Source organism: Lepidochelys kempii, chromosome 4, assembly GCF_965140265.1.
Source record: "Lepidochelys kempii isolate rLepKem1 chromosome 4, rLepKem1.hap2, whole genome shotgun sequence".
Lineage (NCBI taxonomy): Eukaryota > Metazoa > Chordata > Testudines > Cheloniidae > Lepidochelys > Lepidochelys kempii.
In genome coordinates, this window is record NC_133259.1 from 111,071,980 (window position 1) to 111,096,775 (window position 24,796).

A 24,796-nucleotide genomic window follows, 5' to 3' on the forward strand; every position below is an offset into this window, starting at 1 on the left:
ACAAAGATAACAATATACACTCTGAAAGCTTGCTACTTTTTGTAAGCACTTAACTGACACTTACACTGTGGTTCATTTTCCGTGTTGCATCTACTGTAAAAGACAGATCAGCATTTTGGGATTTGGGGAGATCTCTGATGTAGTGGTAGCAAAAGTAGGGCGTGAGACTGGACGCTGGATGTGGTGAGGAGGGGCAGAAGCAGATTGAGAGTCCGGAAATAGCTGTTCAGTGAGTGAGTAGAGAGGGAGAAATGCTTGAACTTTTAGCTGCTTCATTCTGTGGTGAGCTAATGATGTTTGAGTGGGTTTAAAATCTGGCAATGTGAGTTCCCATCCTTAATACAAATATTAAGTCCACTGGGCATTGAATCGGTTTGGTGATGTTGGGAGGGTTTCCAGGATCCCCTAGGGCAGCACAACGTTGTTTTTGTGGGGTTTCTATGAAACATACTAATGTGGCATAAGAAGCATGTTTTCCTACAACTTGCATGAGTTTATTATTTAATAGCATTTAAAATATGTGAATATGGGAAGTTATTTACAATTATCTGAATTATTTTAAAGACTAATGTCAACTGGCTAACTGCTAATTTTTTTTAATGCCCATTATAGCCACCCTTCCAGCAGTCCTGACTCATTTTGCTCCACTCAAAGCTTCCTTATGCTCAGTCTCTAATTCAAAACGGAGAACTCTGAAATACATTACTAGATAAACCAACTGTATACAAAGTACTCAAGTGGGACTTCCATGCTGGTGGGCTCCTCCAGAAAATGGCAGTTTACTAGGCAGGACGAATATCTTTGTTTCCTGCAAGAAGCCCAACAAATTAGACACAGCACAGGTTGTCGCAGACCCTCTGATAACTCTGGACATTCTTCATGAGAGAGAACTAGGAGGTGTAGTCTTGGACTTCAGAACATGCACCCAAAAGTTATGTCTGCAAACATCAGTTCTGTAATGTCCTATGACAGTGAGGAATGATTGCCAGATTTCTACCTTTTCTGTCCAAGATGTGGCCAGCTCACAAAGGGTATGTGCTTTGAAATACAAGGCATGTATCTCTACTATTAAGTAATTCTTTCATGCAAGTCCTTTCCCTCTTTTTTTGTACCTTTGAACAGTACCGATAGTAAGCCTGATTTACAAAACTTCCAGGTTTTATTCAGGAAGAATGTAATGCGCGGATTACACTTAAGTAAGGAGTTTCTTTGACAGAGGGGGGCAAAAGAATGGTAGCTGAATGACCTGATTGCTAAGGAAACTAGTTAACCTTGAAGATGATGCTAGCAACTGCATGGAGAGAGACCGTGCCAAAATATAAAGGGACAGGGCTACTATGAGGAAAGACCCCTAATTCCATCATCCTTCAGGAAAATGGGCGTAAACTGCCTGAAGGAGACTGTGTGAGAAGAAGAGTAAGCTCTCTTACCTGCTCCAGAGTCCCTATCCACTAGAGCTTGGAGTGTGGGGAGGAATAGCTTGGCCACTCACTCCCTACTGCAGTGTAGACACTTCATGCACAGGCCTGAAGGCTACAAGGAACATAAGCAGGGAGGAAAGAGGGAACACTTGGTCCCCATCTGGATCCCTGCCTTAGCTCAGGTGCTTCCCTGGTGTCTGCCCTGGGAGAGGGCTGAATCTTATGGACTTTCTCCTTGCTTGAGGAGGGTAAAGATTCCTTAGCGTAAGCAGGGCAGAAATGACCTACACAGGGGGACCTGTCCCACTCTGCAACAGCCTGTGTGCGGGGTCCTTCTGCCATTGCCCCTGCCACTAGGGATTCTTGTCTGACTGAGGTAGTAGGAAACTAGAGCTGATTGGGGGGCTGCTGGAATAAGGAGCTATGCTGGGTGCTGAAAGCCAAGTAGTTGGCTAGGGAGCAAAAGCTACCTGGCAGTGATGTGGCAACAAGGAGCAGTAGCCTAGATTCCAGACTGAGTGGACCTCTTCACTCGGGATCAGATCCAACTCCTATTGAAGTCAGTAGAAGGATTCCAACTGACTTCAGTTGGCTTTGGATCAGTCCCATGAAGTCAAAACAAAGACTTTAATTGATGACAAACTGAACTTCCACTTATCTTTTCTGTGAGATCACAAGCTATTTTTTTTGATATCTCCAGTGATCAGCATGAAACTTGTGTGCATTAATTAATCTTGAAAGTTTGTATTAAAACCTGGGGTAGACCTTTACAAGTCATGTTTAAAAGAAACAATGAGTTTGAAGTAGAAGTAATACATTCATTTCATGCTAATAGGTAAATTTTCTAAACATTGTGAAATTGCTTATTTTGTCACTAGATGTACTCACATGGACGCCAATCCAGAAAAGCACTTAAGCACATGCTTAACTTTAAGCATATGAGTAATCCTGTTGACTTGAGTTATGCTATGAAATACCATGGGTTAAGAGTGAGAGCATTTTAACAGTATTAAAGTGGTGAGCAACTTTATCATGATGTAGTTTTCCATCATTGTCTTAGAGTCCCAGAGTCAGCAAGGTACTTGCGCATTGAAATAGCCCCATTGAAGTAATAGGTGCTACTCACTTAAAATTAGGCACATGCTTAATTACTTTGCAGAATCAGGGACTAATATTCTGTATTAAGCATAATGGGGCAAATGTATTTCTGGTGTAACTTCATTGACTTTACTAGAGTGACACGGGGACTGAATTTGGCCCAAAGTAATTAATTTTTTTTTAAATGCTCTTTTTGTAGGCGCTCAGAACAAGAATAATATCCCCAGTGGTTAGGGATCTACCAAATTTGCTGCTGTGAAAATTGCATCATGGATTGTGAAATATGGTCCCCCCACACCCCGTGAAATCTGGTTTCTGGCCGCCCAGCCCTTGAAGGCAGAGTGGAGAGTGGCAGCTGCTGGCCACACCCTTACTTCTGTTCTGGTGGCAGCACTGCCTTTTGATCTGGGCGGCAGCCACTGCTCTCCTGCCACCCAGGGTCAGGCAGTGCGACCAGCAGCAGCAGAGAAATAAGCATGGCAATATCATGACCCCCTAAGAGGCTTGTGACCCCCTTTTTGGGCCATGTGCCCCAAGTTTGAGAAGCACTGTGGAGAAATCACACATTTTTCGTGGGTTGATCACAGCATAAATAGCAAATTTCATATCAATGAAATTATTTCTGCCTTGACCAAGCTGCAAAAAAGTGATTTCTCTGCCACTTAAATAGACCCCCTACCAATTGTATTGTCCCAACTTTTGTTTGTTTGCTTGCTTTTTTCTGTCACCTAGTCCTGTAAAACTTTCCTGGCAGTGGGAATTGTGTTCCAGTTTGTTGTGTTGGTTGTTAATATCTAGACAGCTTATTGTTAAGTCTCTATTCTCTTTTGCCATCCCTGTCTGTTGAATAGTGCCAAGAAGCAACCTTTATGGTCTGAGTATTACAACATTGAACAGGTGTACCTGGAAACATCTGCACAACACTCACACCACATGGAAAGGAGTCTTTCTATGAAGCTCTGCAAGAAGGTGCTAATATCAGTAAGATGGTGGTGTAATAAGTCAATAGTTCAGTCTATTAGGGCAGATGGCATCTTGCTTGTGCGTGGAAAGCTGGAAAGAGACTGAGTAAAGTATTAACGTAATTAGTATTGTAAGTGAGCCTTATAAAGTAAAGCTCTTTAACCTCAGTGATAAAATGTGTTCTATGTTAAAGCCTTGGATTACTGGTCATATGAAACAATGCATACATCTGCTCAGTCATGGACTTAAAAATGAATCCAGTTAATTTGTAAATAGAGGTCATCATGCTTTTTCACAATGCCTTCCTGTTAGTTTTATTTTGGAAATAAGAATTGGACTCGATAAATATGTTCAAGTTGCGGAATCCTTCCATTTTATAGACTTCTACAGAGTGGTGTAAAATGTAGAAAGATTTGTCACCTGGTAGGAATAAGACTTGTGTTGTCAAAAACTTACAACAGTGATACTATTGCTCCTGAATGCACATTTAATATAATGTTTAATGACTTTCACATTTAATATCAAATGAGTTCATTATGATGGGTGTTACTACAGTTGATACCAAAGAACTTCTAAAATATTAAATCATAGAGAAGATAGCTGTTCGCATAAATGACTGACACCTGGTCAGAGAGGATTAGTAGTCTGTGGCATATCTGGAAACCTTACCAAGAGTGAATGCAGAGGCGATGGGCTTTCTAAAAATAGAGAAAAATAGTATTGTTCGAGTAGTGTTCACGTTATTTGGTGAATAGCTCAACACATGGAGTGAAATCTGAACTTCATACAGTATTTAATGCACAGTTTGCCTAATTACTTGAAGGGACTAATTGCTAAACAATACATATCAATCTTGATGATCAGGAAGTTAAAGATAGTTAGTTTGTTTCTGTTGGGCCTGCTTTGGAGTGTATGCAGTAATTCACACAGTTTGAAAAACTATTTTCTCCATCAATTTTTCATAGTATTTTCTAATTAGTTCCATCAGTCTTGAATGACAGCTCTAATAGTGAGGTAATCGTGTCTAGCTAAGTAAAACTTCTGTGATTCAGAACCACAATTCAGAGCCTTTTCAAATTCATTAAAATAAGAAATAAGTTAGTTGACTCTTCTTTGTTTTCTTCTTTGTTTCTTTAAACATATGGCATTTGGCTGACTTCTGTTTAATTCTTTATTCCAAAAGGCAAAGGTGCCTACAAAGTTACACTGGTTGTGAAACTTTATTTCCATTCCACAGGAAATTCCAGTGTTTTGAAATCTCCTATCATCCCCAATTGGAACAAAAATTTAAAATTTCCCACAGAACTAAAATTCTGAAACATTTTGTTTCAGAAATATCAAAATGACCTTATCAAAGTGCTTCTGTTTTGATTGTTTTCACTTTTATATTAGGTACTGTTGTGTAATATAAATATCAAAAAAAGGACTTCAATTATTTTTTTTATCAAAATTTTTGGAGTTGATTCAGCATTTTTCAATGGAAGACTGTTCCACTAGTAAATTTTTGACCAGCTCTACTATGAAATTCCCTTAAGTTAGGGTCCACTAGTATTTTATTAGCTGCTGACGTAACAGCATTAGCCTTAAGAGGGGGAGGGTTCTTTTCACTGTTCAGTAGGATGCAATACCAGCGGCCTTGTAATTTCAACATTTTTTTTTTTTTAATTTCTTATCTGCAGGTAGCACAGCCATGGCTTGCTTGAAACTTTTTTTGTTGCAAGTATGGGAAACTTGTTGTTTTGTGCCTATTCTTGCAGAGTCCAATATCCTTTCTAGGCCCATACTTCCCCATGTTCAGAATATAAAAGCCGTTAGTCCTTGTGAAAAGCTGATTTCCCATTATTGGCCATTCTCAAGAAGCTTTTGTATTGTATTCAGAGAGCTTTTCCAATCTTGCATGAGATCTTGATTGTACCTTGTATAAGTGGCTGGTCCGTGGCTGGGCTCTGTAAATAAATGACAAATAAAGGACCAGCTACTCAGTGTAAATCGGCACAGCTTCATTTAGTTCAGTAGAGCTATATCAATTTACGCCAGCTGAGGATCTGGCCCATGTTTTTAATAAAACAATGGGGCATGTGCAAGTCTGATTATAAATAAATCCACTCTTTCCCATAAAACTTTGGCTTAAAGTACCTCCTCCATTCCAGAAGTGTTACTGGCTCTCATTTATCTGTTATCAATTACTACATTAAAAGGATAAAGGAAAATTTTAAACCATTGTTGATTGTTATAAAATACGTCTGTCAGAGAAATAAGGAATTTACATTACACTTCTGTGCACCAGGTGGGTCCCTAGTTTATTTTAGATATTGAAGTTTTTTTGATGAAATTCAGTGTTTCTGTTGATGTGGGAAAGGTGTGTAGTGTATTTGTAGAAAATCTGCAATGTGTTTGGCTAAGTCAGTTCATTGAATTTGTCTGGTGTGGAGTTGTTGCATCAATGGGTTGGTTACATTCTGCTTTTGTGTTTCTGTATTGCAGCTGAAAAATCATGGGAAATATAAATTCTCTTCCCAGAGTCCTTGGCCTCTGTTACTGATTTTGATGCAGTAGGGACTCCTTGTTGATCGCAATATGTTTGTAATCTCACAACTGTAGCTTTTGGTGTGTTGCTTATCGCTCCTGCAATTCTGTGTGTCCTTTCCATCAGAGGTCTGCTAACATTTAAAGTGTTTAATAGCCATGTTTCAAAATATTTTCCTTGAATAGGATTCTCTGCCTTCCAGGCAGCTTTTATATGTACCTTTGTTCCTGAGGCATTCGGCTCCATTTTTCCAGCATTTTTCAGTCTTCCCCAAATGATGCTTTGCAGTACAAACTATTTCATCATCTTCTATTTTTTGTTTTTGAAAAATGCTGGATTAAGAGTTCTGGGGACTTCAGTCCTCAGAACTCTTAATCCTCCTTGAGCTTCAGAATAGATGCAACACAGATAATAAGATGAAAGCTTTCTTTTATCTGTCTGCCAGTGATAGGCAGTGAAGGCCCTCAGATCTCCCTCCAGCAAGTTTGCAGGTACAGAGTAGCAGCCGTGTTAGTCTGTATTCGCAAAAAGAAAAGGAGGACTTGTGGCACCTTAGAGACTAACCAGTTTATTTGAGCATAAGCTTTTGTGAGCTACAGCTCACTTCATTGGATGCATTCAGTGGAAAATGCCTTGGGGAGATTTATATACATGGAAAACGTGAAAAAATAGGTGTTAGCATACACACTGTAACGAGAGTGATCAGGTAAGGTGAGCTATTACCAGCAGGAGAGCGGGCTGGGGGGGGCGGGGGGACCTTTTGTAGTGATAATCAAGGTGGGCCATTTCACATTTGGGGACAATGTATACCTTCAAATCAGCAGCACTGCTATGAGTACCCCACGGCCCCACAGTATGCAAACATTTTTATGGCTGACTTAGAACAACGCTCCCTCAGCTCTCGTCCCCTAATGCTCCTACTCTACTTGCACTACATTGATGACGTCTTCATCATCTGGACCCATGGAAAAGAAGCCCTTGAGGAATTCCACCATGATTTCAACAATTTCAATCCCACCATCAACCTCAGCATGGACCAGTCCACACAAGAGATCCACTTCCTGGACACTATGGTGCTAATAAGCGATGGTCACATAACCACCACCCTATACCAGAAACCTACTGACTGCTATTCCTACCTACATGCCTCCAGCTTTCATCCAGACCACACCGCACAATCCATTGTCTACAGCCAAGCTCTATGATACAACTGCATTTGCTCCAACCCCTCAGACAGAGACAAACACCTACAAGATCTCTATCAAGCATTCTTACAACTACAATACCCACCTGCTGAAGTGAAGAAACAGATTAACACAGCCAGAAGAGTACCCAGAAGTCACCTACTACAGGACAGACCCAACAAAAAAAAATCAGAAAGCCACTAACCATCACCTTCAGCCCCCAACTAAACCTCTCCAGCGCATGATCAAGGATCTACAACCTATCCTGAAGGATGACCCATCACTTTCACAGATCTTGGGAGACAGGCCATTCCTTGCTTACAGACAGCCCCCCAACCTGAAGCAAATACTCACCAGCAACCACCCACCACACAACAGAACCACTAACCCAGGAACCTATCCTTGCAACAAAGCCTGTTGCCAACTGTGTCCACATATCTATTCAGGGGACACCATCATAGGGCCTAATCACATCAGCCACACTATCAGAGGCTCATTCACCTGCACATCTACCAATGTGAAATATGCCGTCATATGTGCCAGCAATGCCTCTCTGCCATGTACATTGGTCAAACTGGACAGTCTCTACGTAAAAGAATCAATGGACACAAATAGATGTCAAGAATTATAACATTCAAAAACCAGTTGGAGAACACTTCAATCTCTTTGGTCACTCGATTACAGACCTAAAAGTTGCAATTCTTCAACAAAAAACCTTCAAAAACAGACTTCAACGAGAGACTGCTGAATTGGAATTAATTTGCAAACTGGATACAATTAACTTAGGCTTGAATAGAGACTGGGAGTGGATGGGTCATTGCACAAAGTAAAACTATTTCCCCTTGTTTATTTCCACCCCCCACCCCCAACTGTTCCTCAGACATTCTTGTCAACTGCTGGAAATGGCCCACCTTGATTATCACTACAAAAGTCCCGTTTTCCTTCCTTACCCCCCCCACCCCCTGCTCTCCTGCTGGTAATAGCTCACCTTAAGTGATCACTCTCGTTACAGTAAAAAGAAAAGGAGTACTAGTGGTACCTTAGAGACTAACAAATGTATAGTCTCAAAGGTGCCACTTGTACTCCTTTTCTTTTTGCGAATACAGACTAACATGGCTGCTACTCTGAAACCTCTCATTACAGTGTGTATGGTAACACCCATGTTTCATGTTTTCTATGTATATAAATCTCCCCACTGTATTTTCCACTGAATGCATCCGATGAAGTGAGCTGTAGCTCACAAAAGCTTATGCTCAAATAAATTTGTTAGTCTCTAAGGTGCCACTCCTTTTTCTTTTTGCAGGTACAGTGATTCCCTGCCCAGGCCACACCCTTACCTCCACCCCCCAAAAAAGCTGTATTGAATATCCACACCAGAATATTTGAGCACCAGTTATACAGTTCCGTGGGGGGGTGTGTGTGTGTGTGTATAATTTAATTTAGAAGATTGTTATGATAAAAATCTTAATTGCTTAGTAGGTGGTTTCCAATGAAGATATGCTTGACCTGGCACAAACAAGGTGCATTAAAATCGCCCAAATCAATATGCCTAGGTAGTAGGTAACCTAGTATCTGATTTATGATTTCACTGGTCTCTATGGCACATAAGATCACCTCAACAAAAATAACCTTACTGCTTCTCAGTATGACCTTCTTAACCTCGTTATCTTTCAACATTCTCATAAAATTTAAAAATTTGTTTAAAAATGTATCATTCTACTGTAGTTATAGAAACTTGGGTATATTTGTCTGTCATCTTTGATTTCTGTTCTCAGTTTCATCCCACCTAACCAGCAATATAATTTACTAATATTTTCTAACTTACGTTATCTAAAACTCTGGAATGTTCTTGCTTATTTTCAGATCTCATCAAAAAGCTAGCACAGCAGACGTTTGGAAATGTGCAGGATGATTATCAAAAGGTAATTTGTCTACACATAGTAATGGAAGTGTGTGTATTCATAATTTAGTTGAAACATTGAGACTCTCTTCCTTAAATAGAGAAGAATAATTGAAACTAACAATTGGATATATGATTGATTGACATCTGACTAACTATTTTCATGGTTTCAAATAAAATACCATGTAAAATTCTTTTTTGAAAAATACTAAGAAAATTTTTGCAAGTAAGTGTTCATGAAATGTATGGAATCTTTTGTGCAAAACTAATATTTGAAGCCAAAATGTTTAGTAAAAATCTGCCCTTTTTTGTTTTCTAGTTATGAACCAGGAATTCCTGCTGGCCTTCAGATACCAGAATCATTTTAACCCTATAATAATGCTTATTTTTAGCATACACAATGATTGCATGTAAATATTTATTGTAAAATATATATTATTTGTCTTTTTTTCCTATATATGTTGGTTTTTTGATGTCATGGGAGGTCCAAAAACTGACTGAAAATATACTTTAAAATAGAATTACTCAGGCAATCTTAGCAGCAGTTTTCACTAGTATTCCAGGTATAAAAATGTGATTGTATCTGTCACACAGAAACTAAGCTCTGGCTTTGTGTTAAGCAAAAGTATTTGCTTTTGTCCAAAAATGTTTAAACATAGAAAACTGTAGTTGCTCGGTTCGTAGGCTGGTTCCAGTTACTACCTTCAGACAGCTGAGTTTCCACATTCCATTGATAAAATATTTTTTTTTAGATTAAAGTGATTACAAAAACATGTTTTCCCTACCTTCTCCCTATGGCATGGTTACCCTAGAATAGTGTACATTCTCAAGATATCCAGCAACAGCAGGGAATACAACCCAATTTGGATGTGGTACTAATTCATTTCCTTGAGCCATACTCAAGCACAATGGGCCATGTCTCAAGCACTGTGGTGGGTTGAATTCCTGCAGTAAGGACCTTAACTGGGCCCAGATTGGTGACATGATACTTTGTACCATCTGCTAGGTTATAGGGTACTGGAGCATGCTGTGAATGGTGTTGTGTGCTCTCAGGAAAACAAATCTGGTCCCTAGACTCATGCCCACTGGCCTGAGGCCTTTCTGGAAAGCCTTTCTGATACTGAGCCTCTTACTCCAATAGCCTGATATCCTTTGCCTAGTATCCAGATGTTTGGAACTTGTCCTAAGGCTGTACCAAGTTCCTCCCGATCTCACAAGTTCTTTTGGGGGGGGTTGTTTGGTGATGATGCATTAGAGGCTGCAGGGCCAAACAAAACACCTTGCATTCATAGAAGTAAGCCTAGAGGTTGAATTTCATGGACTGACTGACCCTTTGAACAAGGCGTTTAGATCGTCGGTGACATCTGTCAGTCATTCCCTGCTACTTCATAGAATTCACAGGAAACTTGAAACCACTGTCAGTTGTAATCCTGTGTAGTAAACCCTCCTAATAAACTCATTTTTAAACTATACTATTGTCTTAGTAGTTGTCTTAGCACCCTCTGTGGCTATCTCAGGTATGTTAGAATATAAATAACCGCTGTTCCAGTCAATTTTTGGTTTATCCTGGCAGAAGGTGATGTCCCCACAGATACCCAATTGATCATGCTGCCATGATTTTAGGGGTTGTTTGTTTTATTTTTTTGTGAGAAAGATTAACTTACTTTTTATTTTCTAAATCAAATTTTGGTACCCATTTACAATGAAGAATAAAATTTGTTTTTATGAAAAATATATCCAGTGCCATTACCACCTTAGATACATTGTAGCTAAATGTGATGACATTTCCAATAAGAGTTGCATGGAGTTTCTGGAGGCACATATAATAAATATCCATATCTCATAGTTTGGGTAGATGGGCATCTTAATTGGAGCTGGAACAGAAACAGGTTTCCCATCCCACAAAACTTTTTCAGATTTTTTAAATTTTTCTTGTTCCACAGTGGGATGAAACGGAGACTGTTGCAGTTTTTTCATGAAAACCAGAGAGAGACCCTCCTCCGAATGGCCAATGTATCTTGGTGTTCAGGGCATTTGGGGATGTGGGAGAATGACAGGGCAGGGACTAGGACTATCAAAGCAATTAAAAATTAATCGTGTGATTAATTGCTCTATTAAACAATAGTAGAATACCATTTAAATATTGATGTTTTCTACATTTTCAAATATATTGATTTCAATTACAACAAAAGAGTACAACGTGTACAGTACTCACTTATTTTTTTATTACAAATATTTTTACTGTAAAAAAAACAAAAGAAATAGTATTTTTCAGTTCACCTAGTACAAGTACTGTAGTGCAATCTCTTTATGATGAAAGTTGAACTAAAAAATGTAGAATTGTGTACAAAAAAATAACTGCACTCAAAAACAAAACAATGCAAAACTTTTTAGAACCTACAAGTCCACTCGGTCCTACTTCGTGTTCAGCCAATCACTAAGGCAAATAAGTTTGTTTACATTTGCAGGAGATAGTGCTGCCTGCTTCTTGTTTACAATGTCACCTGAAAGTGAGAACAAGCATTCGCATGGTACTGTTGTAGCCGGCTTCGCAAGATATTTACATGCCAGATGTGCTAAAGATTCATATGTCCCTTCATGCTTCAACCACCATTCCAGAGGACATGAGTCCATGCTGCCAGGTTCTGCTTGATAACAGTCGAAAGCAGTACAGACCGGATGTTCATTTTCATCATCTGAATCAGATGCCACCAGCAGAAGGTTGATTTTCTTTTTTGGTGCTTTGGGTTCTGTCGTTTCTGCATCAGAGTGTTGCTCTTTAAGACTTCTGAAAGCATGCTCCCCACCTCATCCCTCTCCGGTTTTGGAAGGCACTTTAGATTCTTTAACCTTGGATCGAGTGCTGTAACTACCTTTAGAAATCTCTCATTGGTATCTTCTTTGTGTTTTGTCAAATCTGCAATGAAAGTGTTCTTAAAACGAACATGTGCTGGGTAAATTCTGCCCCCTGGAGTTCAGTCGCAAATTTAATTAATGTATTTTTTTTTTTTTAACAAGCATCATCAGCATGGAATCATGTCCTCTGGAATGGTGGCCGAAGCATGAAGGGGCATATGAATGTTTAGCATATCTGGCAGGTATACCTTGCAGTGTCCGCTACAAAAGTGCTTGTCTTTAATGATTGGCTGAACAAGAAATAGGACTGAGTGGACTTGTAGGCTCTAAAGTTTTGCAATTTATTTTTGAGTGCAGTTACGTAACAAAATAAATCTACATTTGTAAGCTGCATTTTTGTGAGAGATTGCATAACAGTACTTGTATGAGGTGAACTGAAAAATACTATTTCTTGTTATCACTTTTACAGTGCAAATATTGAAATCAAAATAATATAAAGTGAGCACTGTACACTTTCTATTCTGCATTGTAATTGAAATATATTTGAAAATGCAAAAAAAATCCAAAAATATTTAATAAATTTCAGTTGGTATTCTATTGTTTAACAGTGCAATTAAAATGGCTATTACAATTAATCGACAGCCCTAGCAGGGACTTGAACTTGGGTCTCCCACATCGCCGGTGTGCGTCCTAAACACTCATCTGTTGCTTATTCTGGGGTAGGTGTCTTTCTCAAGTTTCTGTTTTGATGAATTGGCATTTCTGATGCAAAAACGTTTAAGTATAGTGTCAGGAATTTTTCAAGTCTTTGGGTGGTTTGGAAATGTTTTCTTCTCAGTGAGTTCTGCACTTTCAGTATAGCAACAAACAACTGCTGGGTTGCTCTTATTTTCTAACTTACCAGGAAAAGAGGAAACCCCTATTGGGTATGAATTGCCACACGAAGATGCAGAAAAACAACTAACTTTAAGAAATTCTTTGTTTTAATCTGTGCATAAGTTCTGAGAACAAGAGGGAAGAGAGTAGCTTCTTAAACTCCCGTGACTGAACTTTTCCCCCCTGTTTTCTCAAAAGGCAAATGGGGTAGCAGAAACGCTTATGACCCTGTTGAATTAGATTTCTCCCTTCTGTCCCATCCCCCCTTGTAGGTTTTAAGTTTCCGACAGACTTTTAAAGTGCAGATGAACTTTCTGTATAATGTGCCAAGGCACGAAAACTGCTATTGGAATTGCTTCTCCTAATGCCAAAACAATTCGTAACTTCAAAAAGCAAAAGTATAGTGGAACAGCTCTGACAGCTGGAATTCTTTGGGAAACCGCGCACTAATACAATATCTGACCCTCCTCTTCTCTGAAATGTCTTGGGGAAATATAACTGATGGTCCATACAAAAATAACTGGTCTGTTTTCATTTTAAGGTTGAGTGCTATTTATGGTGGATAAAGAAATCCTGAATCCTTTTAACTTACCAAGGCAATCAGAAATCCTCTACTACATAATATATTTGGCTTAATTATTTACTGCTTCTCTGCAATTTTTTTAGTTCAGTGGCTTTTATTTTTTTATTTTGGGTATTTTTAATTGTTTCAGTTATGGTTAATTATTAATTACTCACATGATTTGGTTTTGTGCATGCTGCCTGTGCATTATACACATTCTCCATCTGCTTTGACTTCCACAGCCAGAAAATGTTGTCCTGACTCTTCAGGTAATAATGCCTTCCATTGTATCTGGTAGATGTGCTCTGTGTCTTGGCCTTTTTTTTTTTTCTTTCTTTTCTTTTCTCAAAACTAGCAGGGACTATATTCACTACTCCTGTCAAAACATGCATTACTATTTTTCATGTCATTCTAAATGGAGATGTTTTTTCATTTAAGCCACTTTTGATTTGGTTACGTTCCAGATTGTTCAGGTAACTTACTAAAGCATATTTCTATTCATTTTTAGTTACTTTGTAATCTTTTCTGATTTTCTTTTTAACAAACTTTGGCTAAGTATTTGACTTGTTAAATCCAACCAAAATTATCTTGTTCTTATTCACAGAGCAGTTCTAAACCATCACTAGTCTCCTAGAGTTTATTCTAGGATTGGCAATAAGGTCAGCGATTACAACTGTGTTAATGATGGTGGATTACTATTGACACTGCATGTGAAGCAATTTTTATTCTCCAAGGACTGGTGGGATTGGAAGCAGATTTAGTATGATTAGAAGTGAAGTATGATGATTGATGGCTAGTGAGAAATTTATGACTTGTATTCGGTGACAATACAACATCTATTCCATCTTGTTCCTGCCAAGATACTACTGCTTTACAGACTATATACAAGAGATACAGGATGAGTCAAAGTAGTAAGTGTAATAATTATAGTACCCTTAAAGTTAACACAGACTTTTCCAAGTGACTTTAATAGCCTTTGAGGACAGAGCTTCTCAGCCCATGGGTCAGGACCCAATTTTGGGTTGCCAGAATGTTTCAAAGGTCGTGTGGCAGTTCCTGTGGCTCCTGTCTCACAGGTCTGGCAGGGCTTGCCTCCCTGCTCCAGGCACTGCAAACTCTGGGGTCCCAGCACCACTCCAGTTTGGCCCAGCCGTCATGATAACGGCAGTCCGGGTAGCCCAAATTTGAGTGAGTGGCACTACAACTCCATAAGCCATGTCACAACTCCACTCTCACAAACTTGGTCCAGTCAGGGGGGCGGGGCCAAACCTGAGTGGAGCTGCAACCCTGGAGGTTGCAATGCCCAAAACGGAGAGCCAAGCCCAGCTAGCCCCACAGCACAGGAGCTGCTGTTGTGAGGTGAGTGCTAGGCGGGACCCAAGACCCCAGGAGGCAGCACCCAACCAAACCACCCCAGGGCCTTCACCCCCAAACTATTTACTGGGTCGTCACAGGCCATAAACATTTACAACTGGATCCTGAGCCCAAAAAGGTTGAGAACCACTGTTTAGAGTATATCTACACAACATAGAAAACCCTGTGGCTAGCCTCCCTGGGAGGATCCCAGAGCTGGGCTCCAGCCTGAGTCTGGTAGTCTGCACAACAATGGAACAGCCCGAGTTGGCTGGCATGGGCCAGTTGCAGATTTTTCTTTGCTTTGTAGACATACCCTTATCAGGAGGTTTGCAAAGGCACCAAGGACAGTTAAGCGTCCACCTCACTGATTAAAAGGGAGTTGGGTTCCCAGCTGCCTTTTGTGCCTTTGAAAAATCTTTCCTTTAGTTGCTGTTAGTTTGTTGCCAACTGAGCATAGCAATGTAGATGATCAAGAGCCTCTGTCCTACAGAGTTTAAAATCCATCCCTTGATGTTTTTTTTTTCTTTCAGCTATTTTTACATTTTGTTTTGAAGAGGGTACAGTCCTTCATTTAATATTTCTCTTCAGTTTTCATAATCAGGCCTTCTACTCATAACCGAAATCTGTTTTTTTAAGAACAAAAACAAATCATTTCCCACCATAGTACAGTATGTTGGTATATTTAGGGTTGCTGGTAGTCTCAAATAGTTTTTTTGGAACAGCTATGAGAGATGGATCAAATTGTGGGCCTGCTAATCAAATGTGCCCATTTTTAATCCATTAAAATGCAAGTTGCATCAATATCACAAGCTTGTTTACTTGTTAAATATGCTGCTTAAACCGCTTCTTGATAGGTTAGTTGTCAACATTTACAATGTTTTTATCTGTTTGGGATAGAAATGTTGTTAGATTTGTATTGATGACTTAGAAAACATTGAGTCCAATGACTACAGTAACTAGAAAAAGAAAAGGAGTACTTGTGGCACCTTAGAGACTAACCAATTTATTTGCGCATATTTCATCGGATGCTGTAGCTCACGAAAGCTTATGCTCCAATAAATTGGTTAGTCTCTAAGGTGCCACAAGTACTTCTTTTCTTTTTGTGAATACAGACTAACACGGCTGCTACTCTGAAACCTACAGTAACTAGTGGATCTTGTAGCTTTAATTTCGTTTTTAAGCAGGGGCTGTATCTGAATTTCAACAACTATATAAGATCTGCTGTTACAGTTATTTTTGTCTGAATTGCAGGCAATCTACTATGAAATCGGCTTTATAGTGTCTGCTGCTTTGGGATTGCTATTTGTTCTGTTACTGCCTCTTGTGGGACTCTGCTTCTGTATGTGTCGTTGCTGTGACAACTGTGGTGGGGAAATGCACCAAAGACACAAGAAAAATGCTGACTGTCGGAGAGGCTGCTTTGCAACGTTTCTTTTTGTTGCTTCTTTAATTATCAGGCAAGTATAATAAAGAGCACAATGCTCATTTTGCACAGTACTGATCATGCAGTACTGTACAACAAGGAATATTTAGTCTAGTTTATCATCTGTAGAAGCTGAAATGATTTTTATTAGGCTGAAAATAATATGTTCACTTTTGCTCAGAAAAGATATTTTACAACGGCGTTACAGTAGCTCTAATATGGTTAATGTCACATTAATGAGTGAACCTACCTTTTGAGGGGTTTAAGGTGTGAAACATCATTGTGTTGAATTTGGCATGTGAGACTTTTTCCAGGGAGATGACTCTTTGTTTTTGTTTTTCAATCAAATTATCCAAATGGCCACTTAAAGTTGGTGATTCATGAACAAAAGGTTACCTGTCTTGTGCTCAGAGGCCATCCCATTGAGAAGAGTTGTTAGGATGCAACACATTTTAACACATTTTGATAATAGTCCAGTGGTGGTCAGAAGTGATTGTGTGTGTTGTCCCTCAAATTTTCTTAAGTCAAAATCAGAATTTTCTCTACGTCAGCATGCTGGCATATGACTATTCCGGATTCATTCATACATCACTGCTAATAACGATTCTAAAATCAGAAATTGACTGGCCATGTTCCCCATGAGTGAAAATATCTCTGCCCTTCCACTGATACGCAACAATGGTAAGAGTATTAAAACCTTGTTTTAGTAAACTAATCAGAGTTGAGTGGCAAGATTCATGGAAAGTAAAAAAGTGCAAAGTTAAACAAAAAAATAAGTTATACAGACCGTTTTTCTGACAGTATACCACACTTTCATCAACGAGATGCAAGTGGCTCTGGAGTCTTTTTATGTCCATAAATATGCCTTTATTCAGCTTAGTAAGTTTCAGACTAGTCTCTTCTTGTAGACCTGTATTTTCTCAGACAAATGAAATATTTTGTATTTGATTGAAAATGGGGGAGAAAATGTTCTAAAGCCAGGAGTACGTCTGGCTACATTTCTGTTGGAGTGGAGTGTTCAAACAAAACACCTTTCAAGATCCATGGATCCTATACATGCCAATCACAACATGTAGTATATTTCATCCAGTGCACTAGGTGCCCCACTAACAACTATGTGGGTGAACCCAGACCATCACTGTGGTCTCGAATGAACTGTCACAGGAAAATGATGAGACAGAAACACCCTGTCACCTTTGGGTGACCACTTTTCACAAAGCAATAACTCTGTCTGACCTATTAGTTCTCATTCTCAAAGGAAACATGCACAACACTTTCAAAAGACGAGCCTGGGAGGTTAAATTCATTACTCCGCAAGAAACTAAAACTCGTTGACTGAAAGAGATACTGTATGGGATGGGATTTTATGGCTTATTACAACAACCTATAACCCAGTAACCTCCTCTCTTTGTCCTATGACTGCAGAGGTGTAAACAGGCCACTCTACCATGATGGTCCCTTGCAGTTTATGCTAACTAATTTATGCTAAGCAATCTGTTCCACCTTGGATTTTGTTGTCATGCTGGAAGTACCTTTTCCAGACCTGAAGAAGAGCTCTGTGTGGCTCTAAAGCTTCTCTCCCCAACAGAACTTGGTCCAATAAAATATTTTACTTCACCCTCGTTGTGTGTCTGGCTCCATTTCTGGCAGCTGGGAGTTTGGATGCATGAATATTATGGTTATAGAGCAGGAGCTATTGTTAATGAGCACAGATATACCATTTGAATTTGAGCATATTTTATATTGGTTGAACTGAGATGGATACAACTTATGTATCACTCCAAAAGGGGTGTGCTCCTACTCAAGTGTTTACTGTTCTCTTTGGGACAAAGATTTTATATTTTATTTATCCCAAAGTCATCAGCAAGCTGGGACAATCTCTCACATGCATGCACTGCAGAATAAATGTCACTTCCTTAATCACTGTGCAATGTATCAGAAAGGTTAGCTGGGTGCGTGTGTGTGGGTTTTTTTTTTTTAAATGCTTATTATAATAAAATTAATCCTGTTTACAGAAAATGTCTTTCCTTTTTTGGTGGGAAAACCACATGATGAGTTTTTGATCCTTCCATGTTGCGAGTCCTGTAAATAAATTTTGGATATTCAGAAATGTAGATCCTAAAGTATGTAGGTTATATCTGTTATGTGGACAAGTGCCTTATTCAAGTATCAAGGAAGGACTTCTGCCTTCATGTAATTGGTAATACAGATAGTTCAGCACCTGGGAGTCCACATGAATCCGAAGAATTGACAAATGGGTTCAAAAAGAAAACTCTGACCCAACATTTTATTTCTGTATGAATGGTGAGAACTTTTCCCTTAGTACTTTTCCTTTAAATCTGTTTAATATTAATTTTCTGTGACTTGAACCTTTTGCAAGTAAAATGCTCGGGAAAGTTTTTTTGCTTTTTTCACCAACTGGATTGATGGTGTTTACATCCATTTATGAAATCTCACAAACTGAAACTGAAATATCTGACTTTCAGGGAGACTAGTTAAACAGATATACACCACTGCCGTCTGTTATGGGAAAGGCAAGTCTTGTGTCATCTCTTTTCCTTTTCTCTCTTATTTGGTGATTTTTCAAGCTCATTAGGTAATAAGTAGAGTTTTTCCCTTTTGTGTTGTGTATCTGCTTAGAACAGGTGAATGTTTGAGTGCACAGTTTGTTTCAAGATTCGCGTCTCTCCCGCACCCTCCTCTCAGAAAGCTAAAGAGTAAAAGATCACATTCGAATTTACAGAGTACCTTTTTTTGTTGGGTTGCAATTGCTGACCTCTTTGCTTTGTAAAAAGAATACTCTAAGGATATAAAAACAATCCCTTCCAAAGAACAAAGATGTCATTGTAAACTCAGTTATGTGAGTTACACGCTAATATTGTACTTTACATTTGAATGTCAGTCATGAGACATTTTTCTTTTTCAGTTGGTCAAAAGAAAGTAGCTAATCAGTTTTCTTTCACTGGGAAAATAATATTCAGAATCATTGTTTCTTTCACATCTACAAGGAGAACAATGTATATGTTTGCCAGAAATGCAGCTGGCTTATTTTGAATGGTCACCTTTTAAAGATGCTTAATATATATATATCAGATCAGTTTGTTTTGTCTTTTAAATTGTTTGGTGGAGACGCACGTCTCTGCTTGAGTGTTGATTGATGTGACTAGCAAGGATTTTCAGGGAGTGGTGGGCTACAAATGGAATTGACCCATGACCTTTGCTAACCCATGCGGCCATATCTTCATTACGATTGTCGCCAGCGTTAGCTAGGTCAAAGCTAGTATGGTTATGCCTGCTCACGCTACAATTACACCTTCATTTTCAATGTAAACAGCCCTCAGTTACCATCAACGGCTCTCTTTGAGAAGGCTGGACACTAGCATCTTTTAAGGAAGCAATTGTTAAACCTTTGATTAAGAAATTATCTCTTGATGTTGAACTCGCCAGTTGTCATCCTATCCCAAATCCTTCTTTCTCCAAGGTGAAGGTTAGTGATGCAATTCTAATAGAAAACAATTCTAATAGAACAACTCTAGCAGCATCTAGAGTATTTATTTACATCTTGTGGTACAGTAATAAACAACATCTCCAAAATGACCTCTTCTCTCTGCCCATGCGGCTAAGATTCTTGTCCATTACTACTTTCAAAGCCCTTCCCACTATATCCCTGCTCTGTTACCTTTATTGCAAGGTTCGCTCCTCTCTTCACTCTGCCAACAACGCCTGCCTTGATTATCTGATTCTTCATGTCTCTGACAAGCAACTTTCATACTTTGTCCCTTGCCACCCCTTATATATGGGAAAAACCTCTTAGTTAAAATATAAAAAACTGCTGTCCAATACTGTGTCTCCTCAAAACTGAACTCAAATGTAACAAATACACAAAATTGCAACATGATAATGGCTAATCGGGTGGCAAGTTGTGCTCCTGATTTGCTAAGAATTGTGCATGTCTTATTGTTCGTTACCCTTCCACCCCACCAGATATGCTGGTCTCCTCCACTTGTTAAATCATGTCTTCCATAGATTGTGAATTCTGGAGTCAGAACAGTTATTTACCATGCAGCTAACACAATAGGGCACTCAACATGGCTGGCTTGTAGGCACTACGGTAAAATAAACCATTAATAGTATGAAGTGCTCAGGTCTCTTTGACCCCAGTTGTAGATTTTGATGTAGTACAGAGCCATTTGTGTTAGTGATCTCCTAGCATGATGATACCATTAGATGGTGCTCTTTGCATCTGTCAGCTCCCTTTGATATTGCTAGCCTCAAACTGGTTTACTGCAATGCAAACTGCATGAAGTTACACCTTAATGCTATCCAGAAATTGCAGGTAGTGAAGGCAAATACCTGCCTTCCTAAGCAACATTCCCAAAAGAGGGGCATGTTACACCCATGGTCTGATCTACCACCAGTCCGTCTGAAATTTAAGGTTTTAATTTTTAACCTGCAAAGTGGATTTCTTCTCTGCCTACCATAGAGACCATCTCTCTTGATTCCACTGTTGCATTCCCACCTGAGCTTCAGAGTGCGGCTCTTAGCCTACGAGAGCAGAGATCTATATGTAAAAGGAGTGGAACAGGGTTTCAGTAACTACAGGGATTTTTTAAGAAGTGTCTCACTTTGGCAACTGATAAACATAGTTCCATGTGGAAAGAAAGTGAACAAAGAATGAAATATTTTATAGTCTAAGATAACTCTCTCAAGCTTGTCATGGGCTTTTAGTTACCATATTTTACTGTAAATACAGATATATTCTGTTGAAGATAGCATTTTGTAACCATAATGGCCAAACTGGGAAAATAATCACCAAATGCACTGATTGAAACTCCCATCTGCCTACCATCTTTCAAGTTGTTAATTTGTTTTATATATTTCTCCCTATGGCCCGAGTTCTGCGAACTCTGTGGGCATCCTTTTAATTTTAAGCATATGAGTAACTCCATTGAAGTTAATTAAACTATGTGCTTTTAAGTACATGTAAAGTATTTGGAAGATTGGGACCATAGTGAAAAAATTAGCAGTGGAAGTAATTCTAATTTAAAACGTGTTTCATGTATGATTCCTTTTAATAATAAGTTATTTTACCAACTGTTTTCTTCTAGGTGTGTCAAACTAATGATTACTAGTGAAAAGGAATGTTAGCCTTCATAAATCATAGTTTTAAAAAATAACCAAGTATGCATAGTATTTGTATCTTGTATAAATTTTGTAAATTTTTGACAACTGCAGTGCTGCAAATATGTCTTGCTATTGTGTGTTCCTTTTGAAGGCTTTTGAGTTAACGTGATTTCTTTATTAAACATGTAGAAAATTAGTGATGTGATATGTCAAATCTTATAGCTAATTCCCTAGTGCCACCTAGTGGTTCAAATAAAATTTATATTAAAAGGAGATACTAATTTATCTGCAGGGACTCCGTTATCCAGATAAATGTTGATTGCTTTGCTATGTTTTTTGTTCTTAATTGGCAGAATGGGTATTTGCAGTAGTAAAGTAATAGCTCTTATCTTTCTATTTATAGTATCGGTGTCCTTTGTGCTTATGCTGCCAACCAACACTTAACAAGTCAAGTCCGAGGAGCAAAGAACCTGGTGCACAGTAATTTTAAAGACCTGAGAATTTTCCTCAATGACACTCCAGGGGTAAAGAGATGTTTTCTTTATATATGTGATTGTATATGTAAGATAAGTATTCCAGAAAATAGTGTTTCTTTCTATTTGGTATAAGTGATGCATGCAACAAACTGTATTTCCTTTATGGGTGCCCATCCATTGCTCTGGTTGCCAATCATATAATATATAATGCACAATACAATTAAAGATAAAGGACTTCTCATATGTTAATAAATATCCACCAGTTATTCTTGTGGACCAGCATTCTTCGAACAAATAAGAGGCTCTGCAGTAATGTGATATTCCTTTGCCTTTTTTCTGTTGCTGCACTGTGCGTTGCCAAAGAGGTAATTTTTTAAGGGAAATAACCTCCTGTTTTTGGCAATTCTTATAAAAGTATGCATGGGCAACAGTTCCTTACATTCCTTTTCCTTATGCCAATATCCTCTGGAGTGGATGGTAGCCTTTTCTGTTTTTTTGTTGAACACCTTTTATGCTTTCTTTAAATGCATATATTGAGGCATCCCAAATATGAAGTACAGTGTCCTTAAGACTTCACACTTCCTTTTTATGTTGCAAAGAGTCCTCCAAATACCTCTCTATATGACGTTCTCCAGTGAAAGATGAATTCCTATTAGAGAACTTTATATGATAGCTTTTCCCTTCTGTGTTAGATGTTTAATTTGTTAAAAATTGAAAAAACATACTGTTTAAAAATCATGTGGAAAGCAAACAAATATCCTACTTCTTATTGGTAGCTAAAGTTTTTACAGAGCCAGTTCAGGCAATACTGTCTCACCTGTGGGCACAGTGACCATCCTCCGCATTGGTCATAATAATCCCACTCTCTCATAGAGTATGAACTGCTTTTCTTTTGACTGAGGGCTTTGCAGTGATAACGTGAGAGTCTGGGAATTCAAGATGTCTCCTCCAACATTGCAGCCTGGGCTGGAGTACACTGTTGTTTGAAGGGAAATCTCTATCCACCACTTCCTTAATTCTCTCCACATCTGGGCATATTATTCTCTTTTGCCTCCAGCACATATGTATGTAAATGCAATGTCGTGGCAGAGTCCTTTGCGGTAGATGTGGTGAAAGAAAGATGAGGTCACATAGTAAACCTTTGGTTTGCAGTATGGAGTGCTTTTCATAAGTCTACAATCATTTTTGACATTGGTGGTTGTGACCCAGTTATACCAAGAATTCTTCCAACCCCCTCACTCCTTTGCATCAGCCACAGTTGAGTGCTTACTGTAGGAAATGTCAGAATATACAATCTATTGTGTTTCCTTCAGCTATCGTGATGTATATATGAAATATCTAAAAAGCTAATGACTCCTAAAAGTCTGTTGCACTAAGTTAAAATAAGTATTAGAATACTCATGGAAACTGCAGAAACTTATCAAAGCCTCAGTTTTATGTATTGTTTTCCAGTTTTTACCTAGGATTATTAGTTCTTTCTCTGTAGAATTAACTCTAGTGACTATAGATAACATTTATTCTATTATATGTGACTTTTCTTAATATGTTGCTTTGTTGTACAGGCATCTTTACATCATGTGCTCATGTGCCTCTAATTAAATCTTAGAAATTCTTGAGACTAATAGGAAGGCTCTTTCGTTTTGTTGACTGTGGTATAGAATCCATTTGATTGTAGACTGCAGACAGTACTTCAGAAGTCTAACTTAACACAGCCAATCAGCATTAAGTGCATAATGTATAGAGGATTTGATAAAGATGCCAGGTGCTCAGAGCTGTTGTCATAGAAGATTTGCAGGCTATATAAATTTTGCACTGTCAACACCACACTTCAGTGCAGTTGACAGTCTGTCTATTAAGGACATCAACTTATATCCCCTTCCCCTAGGGTATCTATACTTGTTTTCCTAGTCATTCTAAATCCCACTTTGTTTTGTGACGTTGTTTGGGAATTCATAGCAGTTCTGCTAAGAACTGTTTAATTTAGTTTCTTCTACAGACTCTAGAGCCTAGAAAACTATGGTATATTGATAAGAGAGGCAAAAACATAATCTCAGGCAGGCAGAAAATGTTTCATATGCTGCATTTGTTGATTTTGGACATTTAATCACCGCTGCTTTTGTGACATATGGGATTTACTACACTGAATACTTGAAGATGCAAGCCAAATAGAAATACAAACCAAACAAAAATTGATTAACAAAAGACCTCATCGTCATAATAATGCTGCTGTCTGGGACAGTGCAGAGCCCAAACTGTCACTGGACAGAACCATAGTATTGGAAAAGGACAGCCACCACCCTTCCCACGGCCAGCAATGGAAGCGCCTGCAAGCTGCTTAGCATGTTAAGGGCAAAGGAATAAAAAATGGTGAAGCAGTTCAGACACTTTCTGTATATATCTCAGTGAAGGAGGGACTAAACATTGTTAGATGACCAGAGGGATAGAACTAGCATGAAACAGAGAGAGACAAGACCCTAGTCATACTAAATCACTTGAAGGAATCCTCATGAAGCATCAATTGCTGCTATTAATCATCACTGGGGTTTAAATCTGCTCACTAGGAGACTTCTCAATTAAGCATCTCACGGTTAAAGAGAATTGCATTGTACATTGTTGAAAGTATTAATGATAGAGTTCAAGAGTTTTGGGGGTTTGCAGCTAAATATGCATGTGTGGGGTAGTTACTGTTTCTTTACTAAAAATATTTTTTTAAAACTTTTAGCAAATTGACTACTTGGTGAGCCAATACAACACTACCAAGAACAAAGCACTCTCCGACCTTAATAGTAAGCAATAAAACCTTTTTTTTATTAGCTATGTCTATGTTATGTTAGATGTGTATTCACGGTAAGTTCACTGATGCGCTTGTGAATGACTTATAACGCAATACGAAAGTCCAGTTGTTATAATCAGAATCCCAAGCAGATCAATAAAACAAAAATATAATTCTTCATGAAAAATGTCACATGGCACGATATACATTTTTTCTAAAAAATAAACTCCATTCTTCTTTAAATGACTTTCACTTTA

General features: G+C 38.6%; 1 protein-coding gene across 6 annotated transcripts in view; it reads left to right on the forward strand.

Moving 5' to 3' along the window:
- PROM1 (prominin 1) overlaps window positions 1-24,796 on the forward strand; it is a 93,159-nt gene that overhangs the window by 25,656 nt on the left and 42,707 nt on the right. For 5 of the 6 annotated variants that reach the window (XM_073342457.1, XM_073342460.1, XM_073342458.1 and 2 more), the window contains exons 3-6: window positions 9,057-9,115; window positions 15,995-16,200; window positions 21,694-21,814; window positions 24,489-24,552. In XM_073342457.1, the coding sequence (XP_073198558.1) occupies window positions 9,057-9,115; window positions 15,995-16,200; window positions 21,694-21,814; window positions 24,489-24,552 (450 nt within the window). Of the gene's footprint in view, window positions 1-9,056; window positions 9,116-12,594; window positions 12,669-15,994; window positions 16,201-21,693; window positions 21,815-24,488; window positions 24,553-24,796 lie in introns of those variants that run through there. The other variant, XM_073342462.1, reaches the window with a different exon arrangement.